This window comes from Gracilinanus agilis, chromosome 2 (genome assembly GCF_016433145.1).
Source record: "Gracilinanus agilis isolate LMUSP501 chromosome 2, AgileGrace, whole genome shotgun sequence".
Classification (NCBI taxonomy): domain Eukaryota; kingdom Metazoa; phylum Chordata; class Mammalia; order Didelphimorphia; family Didelphidae; genus Gracilinanus; species Gracilinanus agilis.
In genome coordinates this window covers 345,941,883-345,954,647 of record NC_058131.1, presented here as the reverse complement: position 1 = coordinate 345,954,647, position 12,765 = coordinate 345,941,883, and the positions used below count along the sequence as shown (strand labels likewise).

At 42.9% G+C, this 12,765-nt stretch overlaps 1 protein-coding gene across 1 annotated transcript in view; it reads left to right on the top strand.

Moving 5' to 3' along the window:
• The first annotated feature begins 3,677 nt into the window (after nt 1–3,677).
• Nucleotides 3,678–12,765, top strand: part of TLDC2 (TBC/LysM-associated domain containing 2) — a 22,066-nt gene continuing 12,978 nt past the window's right edge. The window contains exons 1-4 of the mRNA XM_044661574.1: nt 3,678–3,749; nt 8,326–8,428; nt 11,354–11,503; nt 11,917–12,069. Coding sequence (XP_044517509.1) covers nt 8,396–8,428; nt 11,354–11,503; nt 11,917–12,069 — 336 coding nt within the window. The 5' untranslated portion in view covers nt 3,678–3,749; nt 8,326–8,395. The remainder of the gene's footprint in view (nt 3,750–8,325; nt 8,429–11,353; nt 11,504–11,916; nt 12,070–12,765) is intronic.

Here is a 12,765-nt window from a genome sequence, read left to right as displayed (position 1 = left end):
TTAATTAATGGGACAACAGTGGGGCATGTGGGGAGCACAGAAGAGCAAAGGGTCAGGGTATGATCCATGGGTTGTTTACAGACCAAACACATATTGCAACAGCCATGTTACAACTGGCAACAACAGCCTGCCACCCGCTGCTATTCCCATAATAAAGAGGCTGCTAGGATCCCAGGCTTCCTGAGGGAAACCCAGCCCTCTCTCTCTAGCCCAGTCTTATCTCTAGACTAACTGCTTTCCTGGAACCAGCTTGCAGGAGGCCACTGGGCAGTGGGTCAAGGGCTCCTGCCCTTTTCTCTCACCTCCCAAAAAAGGTCACGCAGGAGCAGGCCCTCCAGCCCCCCTTGGCTCCTGGTTTGCAGAGATGAAGGATTTGGGGTCTTTCTTCCCCAGGAACTGGTGGTCCAGCTCTTATTAGCCCTTCTGGTTTGGTCTGCATGTACTTGGATTCACAGGGAACATTGGAGCAGAAGTCCTGTGAGGCTTAGCATGCCTTGTAATTGAGTCACCCCTCCTTCGAGAATAAAGGAGCTGGTTAGTGAATGATAACAATCCCTCCCCTCCTATCCATATAGCACTCAATGCTTTTCAAAGCATTTTCAGACCTCTTATCTCCTTTGGGCCTCTCATGAGAGAGGGTTGGTCAGCCAACAAACATTTATCAAGCATTTGCTATGTGCCAGGCATGCTGCTAAGTGCTGGTAGTACAAATAGGAGCGAAAAGAAAGATAGGGCAGGGAAGACTTTACTGCTTTTAGTTTATAGACATTCAGAGGCAGGAGATGATTTTTCTGAGTGCATGCATGGTCAGAGGCAGAGCCCAGGCCAGCTTCTTTCCATCTTACCCTCTTGTTGGAAGCTGAAGGAAGGGAACTTATCCTCTGCTCTTCCCACCTAGCTAGGAGCTGTCTGCTCTCAGGGGGGCTCTTTGCCCTGGTTCTCTCACCTTATGCCAAACCTTCTCCAAATTCAGGGCCCAAGGACCCTCAGGCTCTCCTCTGAGTATCCTTCAACTCAAAGGCATGCCTATTAGTAACTCATGGCAGTTTATAATAAGAAGTATCATTTATCTATTGCTTTTTGTTTAAAAACAAACAACCCTTACCTTCCTTCTTAGAATAAATACTATGTATTGGTTCCAAGTCAGAAGAGTAGGAGTTAAGTGACTTGTCCAAGGTTACACAGCTAGGAAGAGTCTGAGACCAGATTTGAAACTGTCTCTAGACCTGGTACTCTATCCATTGAGCCATCTACCTGCACCTTAAATATATTGTTTTAAAGTTTCCTAAGTACTTTACATCTAGCCATCTAATAAATCTATCATATATATATATGTATATATATATATATATAATCTGATTTGCTCCTTAAGGTAGGTGTTATTTTTATCTCCACTTTGTTGATAGCTTTGTTGAGAACTCCATTTTGTTGAAACTGAGGCACAGGGAGGATATGTGACTTGTCCAGGGTCACTTAGTTAATATTACTTGTCCTGCAAGCATTGGACCCTTAAGTATCTGATTTGAACTCAGATCTTCCTAATGCTGGACAGCTAAGTGGCGCAGTGGATAGAGCACCAGGCCCAGACTCAGGAAGTCTTTTCCTGAGTTCAAATCTGGCTCCAGACACTTAGTAGCTGTGTGACTCTGGGCAAGCTACTTAACTGTGTGCCTCAGTTTTCTCATCTCTCAAATGAGCTGGAGCAGGAAATGGCAAATCACGCCAGTGTCTTTGCCAAGTAAACCTCAAAAGAGATCACAAAGAGTCAAATATGACTGAAAAATGACTGAATATTCCTGATGCCAGGCCTAACACTCAATCCTCTGACACTAGCTACTTCAAGAAGGTGACCCTTTACAGATGTGATAATTAATATTTATATAACATCTTAAGGTTTACAAAACATGTTTCCCACAATAACCCTGAGAGGTAGATGTTCCAAGTTTTATTGTTTCCATTTTAAAGATAAGGGAACTTTGATCACACTTATATAGCTAGTGAGTGTCAAAACTAGGCTATGAATCTGAATCCTCTGACTCCAAGTCCAGCACACTTTCCACTTCACCAGGCTGCATACTAGTGCTGCTAGCACTTTATTAATTGTTTTTGTTGAATTTTTATTTTAAATATTTATTTATTACCAATTATCTGTTATAATGAATTTCCACACAAGTTTCCCTAAATTATGTGATCAAACTCATCTCTTCCCTCCCTTCTCCTTCTTGGCACTGGCAGGCAATTTGATCCAGGCTAAACATGTCCTATTCATTTTTAATCTTATTTTTATTAATAGATTTTTGTTTTAAAATCAGTCTAATTTTCAAATCTATCTCCTTACTCCTTATTTGGCAGACTATCCCTTGTAAAGCATTGTCTTAGACATCTCCTCCAGGCATCATCCCCAGGTAGATCAGAACCTTGGAGATAGATGTCTGTAGGTCAAACCATAACTCCCTAGCCTTATACCTCCCATTATTTGGACTGGTGAGAGAGGAAGAAGGAGGAGAAGGAGGAAGAGGAGAAGAGGAATAAGAAGACCAAGAGGAAGAAGGGGAGGAAGAAGGAGGAAGAGGAGGAGAAAGAAAGAAGAGGGGAGGAGAGAGGAAAGGGGGAGGAGAGGGAGACGGAGAGGAGAAGAAGGAAAAGAAAGAAAAAAGAAAAAGAACAAGACAGAGTGATGAGAGAGTGAGAGGGAGCCTGGAGGAATAGTGCCATGGAGGAACATTAGAAATGCCAGGGTAGATCCTTCTATAGCTCTATATCTGAAGCTGACTTGGGCTATGGAACCTAGAGTCAGGAGGACCAAATTCAAATGTGACCTCAGATACTTCCTAGCTGTGTGTCCCTAGGCAAACCACTTAACCCTGTTTGCCTAGCCCTTGCCCTTCTGCCTTAGAGTTGTTACTAAGACTGAAAGTAAGAGTTATTTCTTTAAAAAGGCAATTTAGAAAAACCAACTAATATATGAGTGTCTGACGGTGTATGTATTATTGAAAACTCATAGACTCTCGCCTCTACCAAAAGAGTTGCATTTTCTTAGGGTCAGGCTTGGTTATTATAAGTACACGGTTTTTGGCCAAACAGAATCAAGGCCTTTAGTCAAAGAGATGAAGGAAGGCCTAAGGATAGAATCTCAGGCCCCAGGTGGATTTCGCTTTCCTAGAGGGAAAGAGGGCCTGGAGTCTTTGTAGAATTATTATTCTTAAGAACAAGGCCTGACTCATTTCTGTCTTTTTATTCCTAGAGCCTAGTACATAACCTGGCACAGAATAATTGCTTATTAAATGGCTCTTGGATGGATGGATGGATGGATGGATGGATGGATGGATGAGCCCCAGAGACTGAAAAGCTCCAGACCCTCCTGGTTGCAATTCACCTAGATGGAGTAGTGGTGGTGTATATTTTTTAGTGTTTATAGTGTTCAAGTTTATTGTGTAAAGTGATAACTATCTGAGCCTTTCCAGCTGGAACCAGGAACTGGAGTAGGGGCTAGGCCTTGGGAAGGGCAGGGTAGGACTCCAAGCTAATTCTTATAAGAGCATGGAGGAACACCAGGCTCTAAGGATCCATTGACAGATAAGCCAAAAGCAAACTGAGGGGTGGAAGCCTGGCCCTTCACGTGAGTGAGCCAGTCTAGAAAAGCAAGGTTTCAACCTATCCACCCTAGACAAGAATTGGTTTAACAAAGAAAAGCTTTCCAGGTCCAAGACTTCTGGAGGCTGGAAGAAGGGGTTTAGAGGGCTTTGTGGGTAAGTGATCCCCCTATATTGTCTTATTCTATCCCCATGTATACTTGGTCTTGAGTCTGACAAGGACTCAGGAAGGAGGAAGGCTGATTTTTTTTTTATGGAATCTCTTGTCTCTTGTCCCAATTTCCTCTCCAGAACATCTGCCTCGTTTTGTTTGTTTGTTTGTTTTTTAGCCTTTACTTTTCCTCTTACAATCAATATTGTGTATAGGTTCCAAGGTAGAAAAGCAGTAATGGGTAGGCAAAGGGAGTTAAGTGACTTGCCCAGGGTCACATAGTTAGGGAGTATCTGAGCTCAGATTTGAACCCAGGACCTCTGCCTCATCTTTGAACTCTAAATCCTATGACCCTAGGATCTCTGGGTCAGGAGAGAGTCTAGATTCCCCAGGCATCCATCAGCCCAACTGTGTAGACACGGTCAAAGAAGGACAATGGTGATGGGGAACCTAGATGTCATTTGGATAGAAGCTATAATGAATAATGATAATTTTAAACATAAATGATATATCATAAACAACAGTGGAAATACTTAGAATGTTATATTTAATGTATTATAGATAATATATTGATACTCTTTTTCATAATAGCTTTATTATATATTATTTGCTTTATACATAATTATACATTATATTATATTATGTTGCCTTATATTGTATTAATAGTAGGTGTTATTACTTATAGCAATAATAATAAGGAATTGTTTCATAGTGGATAGAAAATCTGCCCTTCAGACCAAGAAGACTTGCTTTCAAGTTCCACCCCTAATGTATACTGGTTGTGTGATTCTGAGCAAATCATCCAACTTGTTGGTACTCTTGTTGTTCAGTCATTTTCTAATTGTGCCTGACTCTTTCATGACACCATTTGGGGGTTTTAATTTTCTAATTGTGCCTGACTCTTTCATGACACCATTTGGGGGTTTTAAATTTTTTTTAATTTAATTTTACTTTTAATTAATTTATTTGCCATGGTTCCATGATTCTTGTTGCCTCCCTCCCTTCTTCCCTCCCCTCTCCCAGAGCTAACAAGCAATTCTACCAGGGTTTACATGTATTATCACTCAAAACCAATTTCCATACTACTTATTTTTGTCATCTTTAAAACCAAAATCCCAAATCACATACCCATATAAACAAGTGATACTCCCACAGTGGATAGCGCTTTTTCTCATAAGTGTCTCAGGATTGTCCTAGATCATTGCATTGCTATTAGTAGCAGAATCAATTACATTTGATCTTCCCACAGTGTTTCAGTTACTTTGTACAATGTTCTCCAGGTTCTGCTCATTTCACTCTGCATCAGTTCATAGAGGTCTTTCCAATTCTTATAGAAATCAAGTAATTCACTATTCCTTATAGCAGTACAATAGTATTCCATCACCATCATATACCACAATTTGTTCAGTCATTCCCCAATTGAGGGACTTCCCCTTGTTTTCTAATTTTTGGCTACCACAAAGAGCAGAGCTAAAAAATATTTTTGTACAAATAGATATTTTCCATTTGGAGTTTTCTTGGCAAAGACACTGTGGTTTGCCATTTTCTTCTCCAGCTCATTTTACAGATGAAGAAACGGAGGCAACAAGGGTTAGGTGACTTGCCCAAGGACATCCAACTAGAAAGTGCCGGATGAGTCTTCTTGACTCTAGGCCCAACATTCTATCCACTGTGCCACCTTGCTGTCCCTATTGCTACCCTAGACAGCTCTAAAGCTATAGGTTATAGAGAAAGTGCCAGCCTACATTGTAGGAACTTTCTCATTCTGAAGTTCCCTATCCCAGAGAAATAAGAGATCCAAGATCTATCCATAATGATAATAAGAAGAAATGTTTTAAGGTAATCTTATTTCAGACAATGTGCCATAGGGATTATATAAGTGGAAATGTGCATGTTTTTGAAAAACATCAAAAATAAATTCAATTAAATGCTTTTTAGATTAAAAAAGAAAAACAGTTAAGTTCAGAGGAAAGGTTAGGAGTGGTATATAGATCTAGGAATCATCTGCATTGAAGTAATAATTGAACCCATTGGAGCAGATGAGATCATCTAGGCTGAGAACAGAGAGAGAGAAAAAAGTCCAGGAGGGATGTACATTTCAGGGAAAAGGGGAATGATAATGAGTTTGCGAAGGAGACAGAGAAGTAGTAGGAAGAGTATTTAGAGAGAACACTGACATAGGAGACAGGGGATTAGAGAAATCTAGGAGGAAGGGGCTGGTCAACAGTGTCAAATGCAGGAGGCAGCTAGCTAGGTGGCTCAGTGGATTGAGAACCAGGCCTAGAGATGAGAGGTCCTGAGTTCAAATATGGCCTTAGACACTTCCTAGCTGTGTGACCCTGGGCAAGTCACTTAATCTTTACTGCTCTTCTGCCTTGGAACTAACACACAGTATTGATTCTAAGATGAAAGATAAGGGTTTAACAAAACAAAACAAGGCACAGTGTCAAATGTAGCAGAGATAGAAAGGATAATGAGAAGTAGATTTAGGAATCAGGAGCTCATCAGTGACCTTTTGTAGTTTTAGAGAGTGCTAGAGTCAGAAACCTGACTGCAATGAGTCAGATTGACAAATCAGCAAATATTTATTAAGCATCTACTATGTGCCAGGACAGGGCAACTAGGTAGCCCAGCAGATAGAGTACTAAGACTGGAGTCAGGAAGACTTGAATTCAAATCTAACCCCAAATTCTTTTTTTTAAAAACCCAATTAATTAATTAATTAATTCAGAATATTTTTTCCTTGGTTACATGATTCATTTTCTTTCCGCCTCCTTCTCCCTTCCCCCTCCCAGAGCCAACAAGCAATTCCACTGGGTTTTACATCCCAAATACTTTCTAGCTATGTGATTTTGGACAAGTAACTTAACCCTGTTGGCCTCCATTTCCTCATCTAGAAAATGAGCTGGAGAAGGAAATGGCAAAACACTACAGTATCTTTACCAAATGGGGTTGCAAAAAGCTGGGCATAACTTAAATATTCACGAATGACAACAAATGTGTCAGATACTGTGCCAAGCACTGAATGGGCAAAGAGAAAGACAGTTCCTGCCCTCAAGGAGCTTACATTCCAATGGAGAAATACAATAATGCATGTCAACAAGAGTTTAAGTCTCTACTCCAGTGTGCCAATGCTAGGCACTGTGCTAAGATGGGGATACAAATAAGAAAAAGAAAGAAAGGCAGTTCCTGTCCTCAAGGGGTTTAAATTCTATGGGGTAGTGGGAGGAAGATAATATAAATCCAATTCCTGTCCTCTATAAAGGAAGTTTTTTGGGGGCACCATTCAGTCAGTTGGGAGACTGTCATTCAGTTATTTTCCAGTTGCATCTTACTTTTTGTGTCCTGATTTGGGGTTTTCTTGGCAGAGATACTAGAGTGGTTTGCCACAGATGAGAAAATTAAGGCACTCAAGGTCAAGTGACTTATCCAAGGTCACCTAGCTAGTAAGTGTCTGAAATCAGCTTTGAAGCCAGGTCTCCCTGACTCAAGGCCTGGTGCTCTATTCACTGTACCACCTACCTGATTCTACCTTCCAGTCCTCCAGTTAGCTGAAAATCAAGGTGATAGGAAGGAAGGAGGCATGATGGAGAAGCCTGAAGAATAAGGAACAGAGCTAGGAGAGGCATGGAGCAATGTTGGCTGACCAGGGCAATTCCTTAAAGAGGAGGTCCCCATAAGAGCTCACCAATTTGAGGAGGGGTAGGTAGGAGTAAAGGAAGGGACTGTTGGGAACAAGACCCAAGAGTCAGGAGCAGAACAGAGGAGAAAAGTGAAGGAACAATGGTAGTGGAGAAATCGGGGCAGCAAATGAGATTATGCTCTCTAGAAATTTAGCAGAGAAAGGAATGCTGCTTATATAATGATAATTGAGGGAATAACATAGTTAAGAAAAGGCTTTTTTTTAAACCTTACTTTCCTGCTTAGAATCAATTCTGTGTATTAGTTCCAAGGCAGAAGAGTGGTAAGGGCTAGGCAGTGAGGGCAGGGGAAGGTTAAGTGCCCAAGGTCACACAGTTAGAAAGTGTCTGAGGCCAGATTCGAACTTGTGACCTCCCATCTCTAGGTCTACCTCTCAATCCACTGAGCCATCTAGCTGCCCCAGAAGGCTTTTTTTAAGGTAGTAAAAAACCTTGCCATGTTTGTAGGCAATGAAGAAGGGGTCACTAGAGGGGATGAAACTGAAGATGAAGGGGAAGGAGATGGGATGATCTGGAGAGGATTGAGGAAGCACTATGGTTTTACAGGTAAAAAAAACCTAGGCTAAAAGCCAGGAAAATTGAGTTCTAATCCCTGCTTTGTGTGAGTATTTCCTTCTCTCTCAGTTTTCCTCTCAGTAAAACAAAGGGACTAGACCAGATTATTGCTAAGATGCAGATGTCAGTGAAGACCCCAGTACCTGGGAAGAGAGTCCTGAGGGCAAGCTTCTCAGGGAAAGAAGCCTGATGCTTGTGCCCGCCTACCAAGCCAGTGGGAGGGTGGTAGGGTTGCCAGGAGCTGGGCGAGGCTGGGGAAGTTGCAAAGGGCAGCAAAGTCGTGTGTCATTCACCAACCAGGTGTTCTCTTTCCTGTTTCACTTAGTTCCCCTCTGTCCCGCCCTAAAGTGGCTGTCCATGACCCTGTCCCAGCCAGCCTGGCCCCAGGCAGCAGGATGAGAGGGCTCCGATGGCGCTACACCCAGCTGGTAGGTCATGCTCCCTCTCCCCAATTTCCCCCTCATCTTCCCCCTTGCTGTAAAGCACCAGGTGGGTATGGAGCTTGGGGCAGTTTAGCTGGGCACTTGAAGCCGTTTTTGTTTCTTCTCCAAAGGTCTAGCTCTCCTGGCTCTCGCCAAGCCCTCAGCTCTCAGCATCCCTGCCTCAGCCTTGGCAAAGGGTTCTCTCTTCTCTCTAACCCTACTGTGGTCTGGTATGAAGCCACAGAGATTGTAATGGGGAAGATGAAGTCTGTTCTGATGACAATCCTATCCTGTGTTGGAGGGCATGGGTTAGACTCGGGCACTTCACCAGACCTAGAAGTGTGGCTGACCCCTTTTAGACCAGAATCAGTTTGCGAGATGGTATTCTTACTGAAGCACTCTACTGTGCCCAGGCCCTGCCTTGGGCTGACAGGGCCCAGTAGGTACTTGGGAGATACTTGGACCCGCTGTAGTGTGAATCTGGCTTAGGGAAGGGAAAGAAAAGGCCATCTATTGTCGAGCCCCACTAAGCTAGAAGAGCCTGGGAGGAAATGGGAAAGGGCTTCAGGGTAGGGATCAGGTTGGCAGGAAAGGCCCTGACTGATTTTTATTCCCCAGGTTGGACCTTCTGCCCCAGAACTCAATAAACACACACACACACACACACACACACACACACACACACACACACACACACACAAACACACACACAGAGGCAGGAAGTGATGTTAGAAACCATCTAGTCTAAGGGGTCTCAATCTTTTTAGTGTTATGGCCTTCTTTGACAGTCTAGTGAAATCTATTGTAGCCTTTCAGAATAATATTTTTAAATGCATAAGGTTTCAAAGGAAGCCAATTAAATAGAAATATAATTATAAAAATATTAAAAAAAACAAATTTGCGATACATGCTTCTCTGAATGTAATTTAATTAAATTTAATTATAATTTTACTATAAAGTATAATATATAATTATTTAATTACTATATAATTCTAAATTTAATTATCTAATTAAAGTTGATAATAATAGTTGACATTTACAAATGGCAAATCATTACAGTATCTTTGCCAAGAAAACCACAAATGAGGTCACAGAGTCAGACACTACTCAAAAGGCTGAACAGCAACAAAAACATAAAGTTCTTTGTCAGCTTTTGTAAGTGTTCTGTAAATGTTCTCATATGATCTTTACAACAACCCTGTGAGGTAGGCATTATTATCTCCATTTTGCAGATGAGGAAACTGAGGCAAACAAGTGAAATGGTTTACCTAGGGAATTCAGATCTTCCAATTTCCAAGTCTAGCTCCCTATGTAGTACTGTACCATTTAGTTGCCTTAAATGATTAGGCAAAGCACTTTAAAATGTAGATAAATTAAAGGGATCTAACAACCATAGTGATTCCAAAATAGTGATGAGCATAATGCTATTTCAAGATATCTACAACGATTGGAACATTGATATGAAAATACCTGTGATTTCTATTGGTGACAAAGTCATAGGTACTGCTAATACTCCTGTGATTTGTTGCCTATATTCCCAATGGAAGAAAATGCTAAACTGTTAGTGAAAATAAAGATACCATTTTTCCCCATACAAGGTCATGGACTCCCCAAAATCTACTCATGGGATCCTTGATTTAAGGGCAGCCAAGCAGTAAAATAGATAGAGCACCAGGGCTGGAGAAGGGAGAACCTAGGTTCAAATTTGACTTCAGACACTTCCTTAGTTGTGTGACCCTGGGCAAGTCACTTAACCCTGATTGTTTAGCCCAGTGGTTCCCAAACTTTTTTGGCCTACCGCCTCCTTTCCAGAAAAAAATATTACTGAGCCCCCTGGAAATTAAATTTTTAAAAAATTTAATAGCAATTAATAGAAAAGATAAATGCACCCTTACAAAGACAGAAGGTAATGGTTTAAAAAAAACAAACACCTAGATTTAGTCTAGCTTCCTTATTTGTCAGATGGGAAAATTGAGGCCAAGAGAGAGAAAAGGAAATTAAATAGTAAGCGGCCAAGCCTAAAATTGGAACCAATTCTCTGATTCCAAATCTAGATCTCTTTCTCTTATGCTACAATGGATGGTCTTACATATGCACACCTGTGTACACACACACACACACACACACACACACACACACACACACACACACAGAATTTGAAGGTCTTTGTTTTTGGCACCTGGATAGGGGAGGCTGTGAGTAGGAGTGAGGGCAGGGATCCTGGATGTTCTGGCACCTGCTTGCTTCCACCCCTAAAATTGTAACCTGACCTTTCCTTTACGACAGAACAGCCTCAGAAGGGCTAGGAGTCCAGAAACCTTGACTGGAGGACCCCTTGCTTCCCAGAGGTCTGTGTATCCCTGTGTTAAGGCATCAGCCACAGCTGGGTCCGACTCCATGGGAATCGTCCCTATTTTTGGCCCCAAGGGGCTTTTTACACCCTTGGAACCTATTGTTGCTTTCTCCTGCCCATATCTCAGAAGGAGAAGCTGACCTGAGGGAGGCTGCACCTGAGACCAGAGCCCTCCTTGGATGCACAGGGAGAATTCTGATATCAAGGGTCTAATAAGATGGTCCTGGGGCACCAGAACTTGGAGGCACTGGTGGAGGGTGGAGTGGGGCAGGGGAAGGTGGCCAAAATCTAGACAGAGGCAGTGTGTAGTGTGAAGTGTGGCATGGACTTCAGGCCTGTATTATAGACCCTGTTTGCTATAAACTCTCTATATGTTTTAGGGAAATGATTTCTTCTCCTTTTTCCTTCGTTTCCTTTTCTATAAAATGAGGTTCAAATGAGATAGTCTTTAAAGTCCCTTCCAGATTCTGTGTTTCTATGGCTTAATGTACAGCTTAGAGAGACACGTCTATAGAAGGCCGTCTTCTCCATTGACTTGAATCCAGTTTTCCTGTTCATGCTGTCTGTATCTCCCACAGCCAACCCAACCAGATGACCCACTGCCAGGAGAGAATGAGCCTGAGGTTATGGCCCAGGCCATGCCAACAGCCCAGAGCCCAGGCATTGAAGAGGCTTGGGTTCCCACCCTAGGAGAGAGCAAAGTCCTTCATGTGGAGGAATTCAGGCAGGTATGGCGGTATTACTTGGGGTTTACGGACTTTGGATCTGAGACAGAGGGCTGCTATAGACTTTCTTCCCGGATGATGTCAGAGAGAGGTTAGCAGCGGAAAGATCTAGGTTCTTGCCCTGCTGTGGGAAATAAGACCAGTTATTTCTCTGACATGGACCTCAGTTTCCCCATCTATAAAATGGTGATAATATGTTGGCCCCATCTGCTGCACTATGGCTTGAAGTCTTAAAGGTGCTATTCCCCTCCATGTTGATGCTCTGAGACAGAGAATTGAATCTAGTGGCTAGAGCAAGTTTTCTCATCCATCCTTTGGCTGCTATTCTATGCCCGAGACCTTCTGGTCCCCCCATTCCCACCTCTAACCTTGACTGAGGAAGAACACCCCATTCATACTCCTACTTCTGTCCTCAGCTCATCCCACACTTTCCTCCTCGGTTCAGTGGCCACTCCTGGACACTGGTTTACTGCACTGCAAGGGACGGTTTCAGCCTGAAGAATTTGTATCGGAGGATGGAGGGCCAGAGCTCCCCTGTGCTCCTGGTCCTCAGGGATAGGGATGGCCAGGTAAGGGGGCCAGGCTTGATGGCAGGTGATTTTCTTTTGGAGGGCTGGGCCAGGGTAAAGGCTTGAATGGGGAAGAGAGTTGTGCAGGTGTCTCCCTGCCCCAACTGACCCTATGAGGTTCTCTTCTCTGGAGAGTCTCTTCTGAAGCAAATTCACCTGTATTCTCTGGGAAAGGACACATGAGACAGAGGAATGAGGATGCTCTCACCAGGTGGCCCACAGGCCCACAGGACAGGCTCCTCTCATCTTATGATCAAGGCACAGGCCCTGTGGTTGAAAAGTCATATAGCAAGGGTGGGCAATCATGAGCTGAATCAGACATTAGGGATCTCTAAGGAAGGAAGGAGACAAGTTTGCTTTTCAAGCTGGCCAATTCATTTCTGCCCTCAATTAGATGTCTGGATTCTGGTCCCCCAATAGTTTTATTATCTGATCTTTCTTCCCCAAATCTCCCTCTCCTTCTTCTCCCTTTCTCTCTCGCATTCTCTCATTTTCTCTCTCTCCCTCTCCCTATCTTCCTCTTCCTCTCCCTTTCCCTCTCTTCCTCTTCCTCTCCCTCTCCCTTTCTCTCTCTCCCCCTCTTTTTCTTTCTCTCTCTCTCCTTCCCCTGCCACCCCACCTCTCTCTCTTTTTCTCTCTCCCTCCTCTCTGTGTCTCTCCCCATCTCCTTTCTCTTTCTCTTCTCTTTCTCTTTCC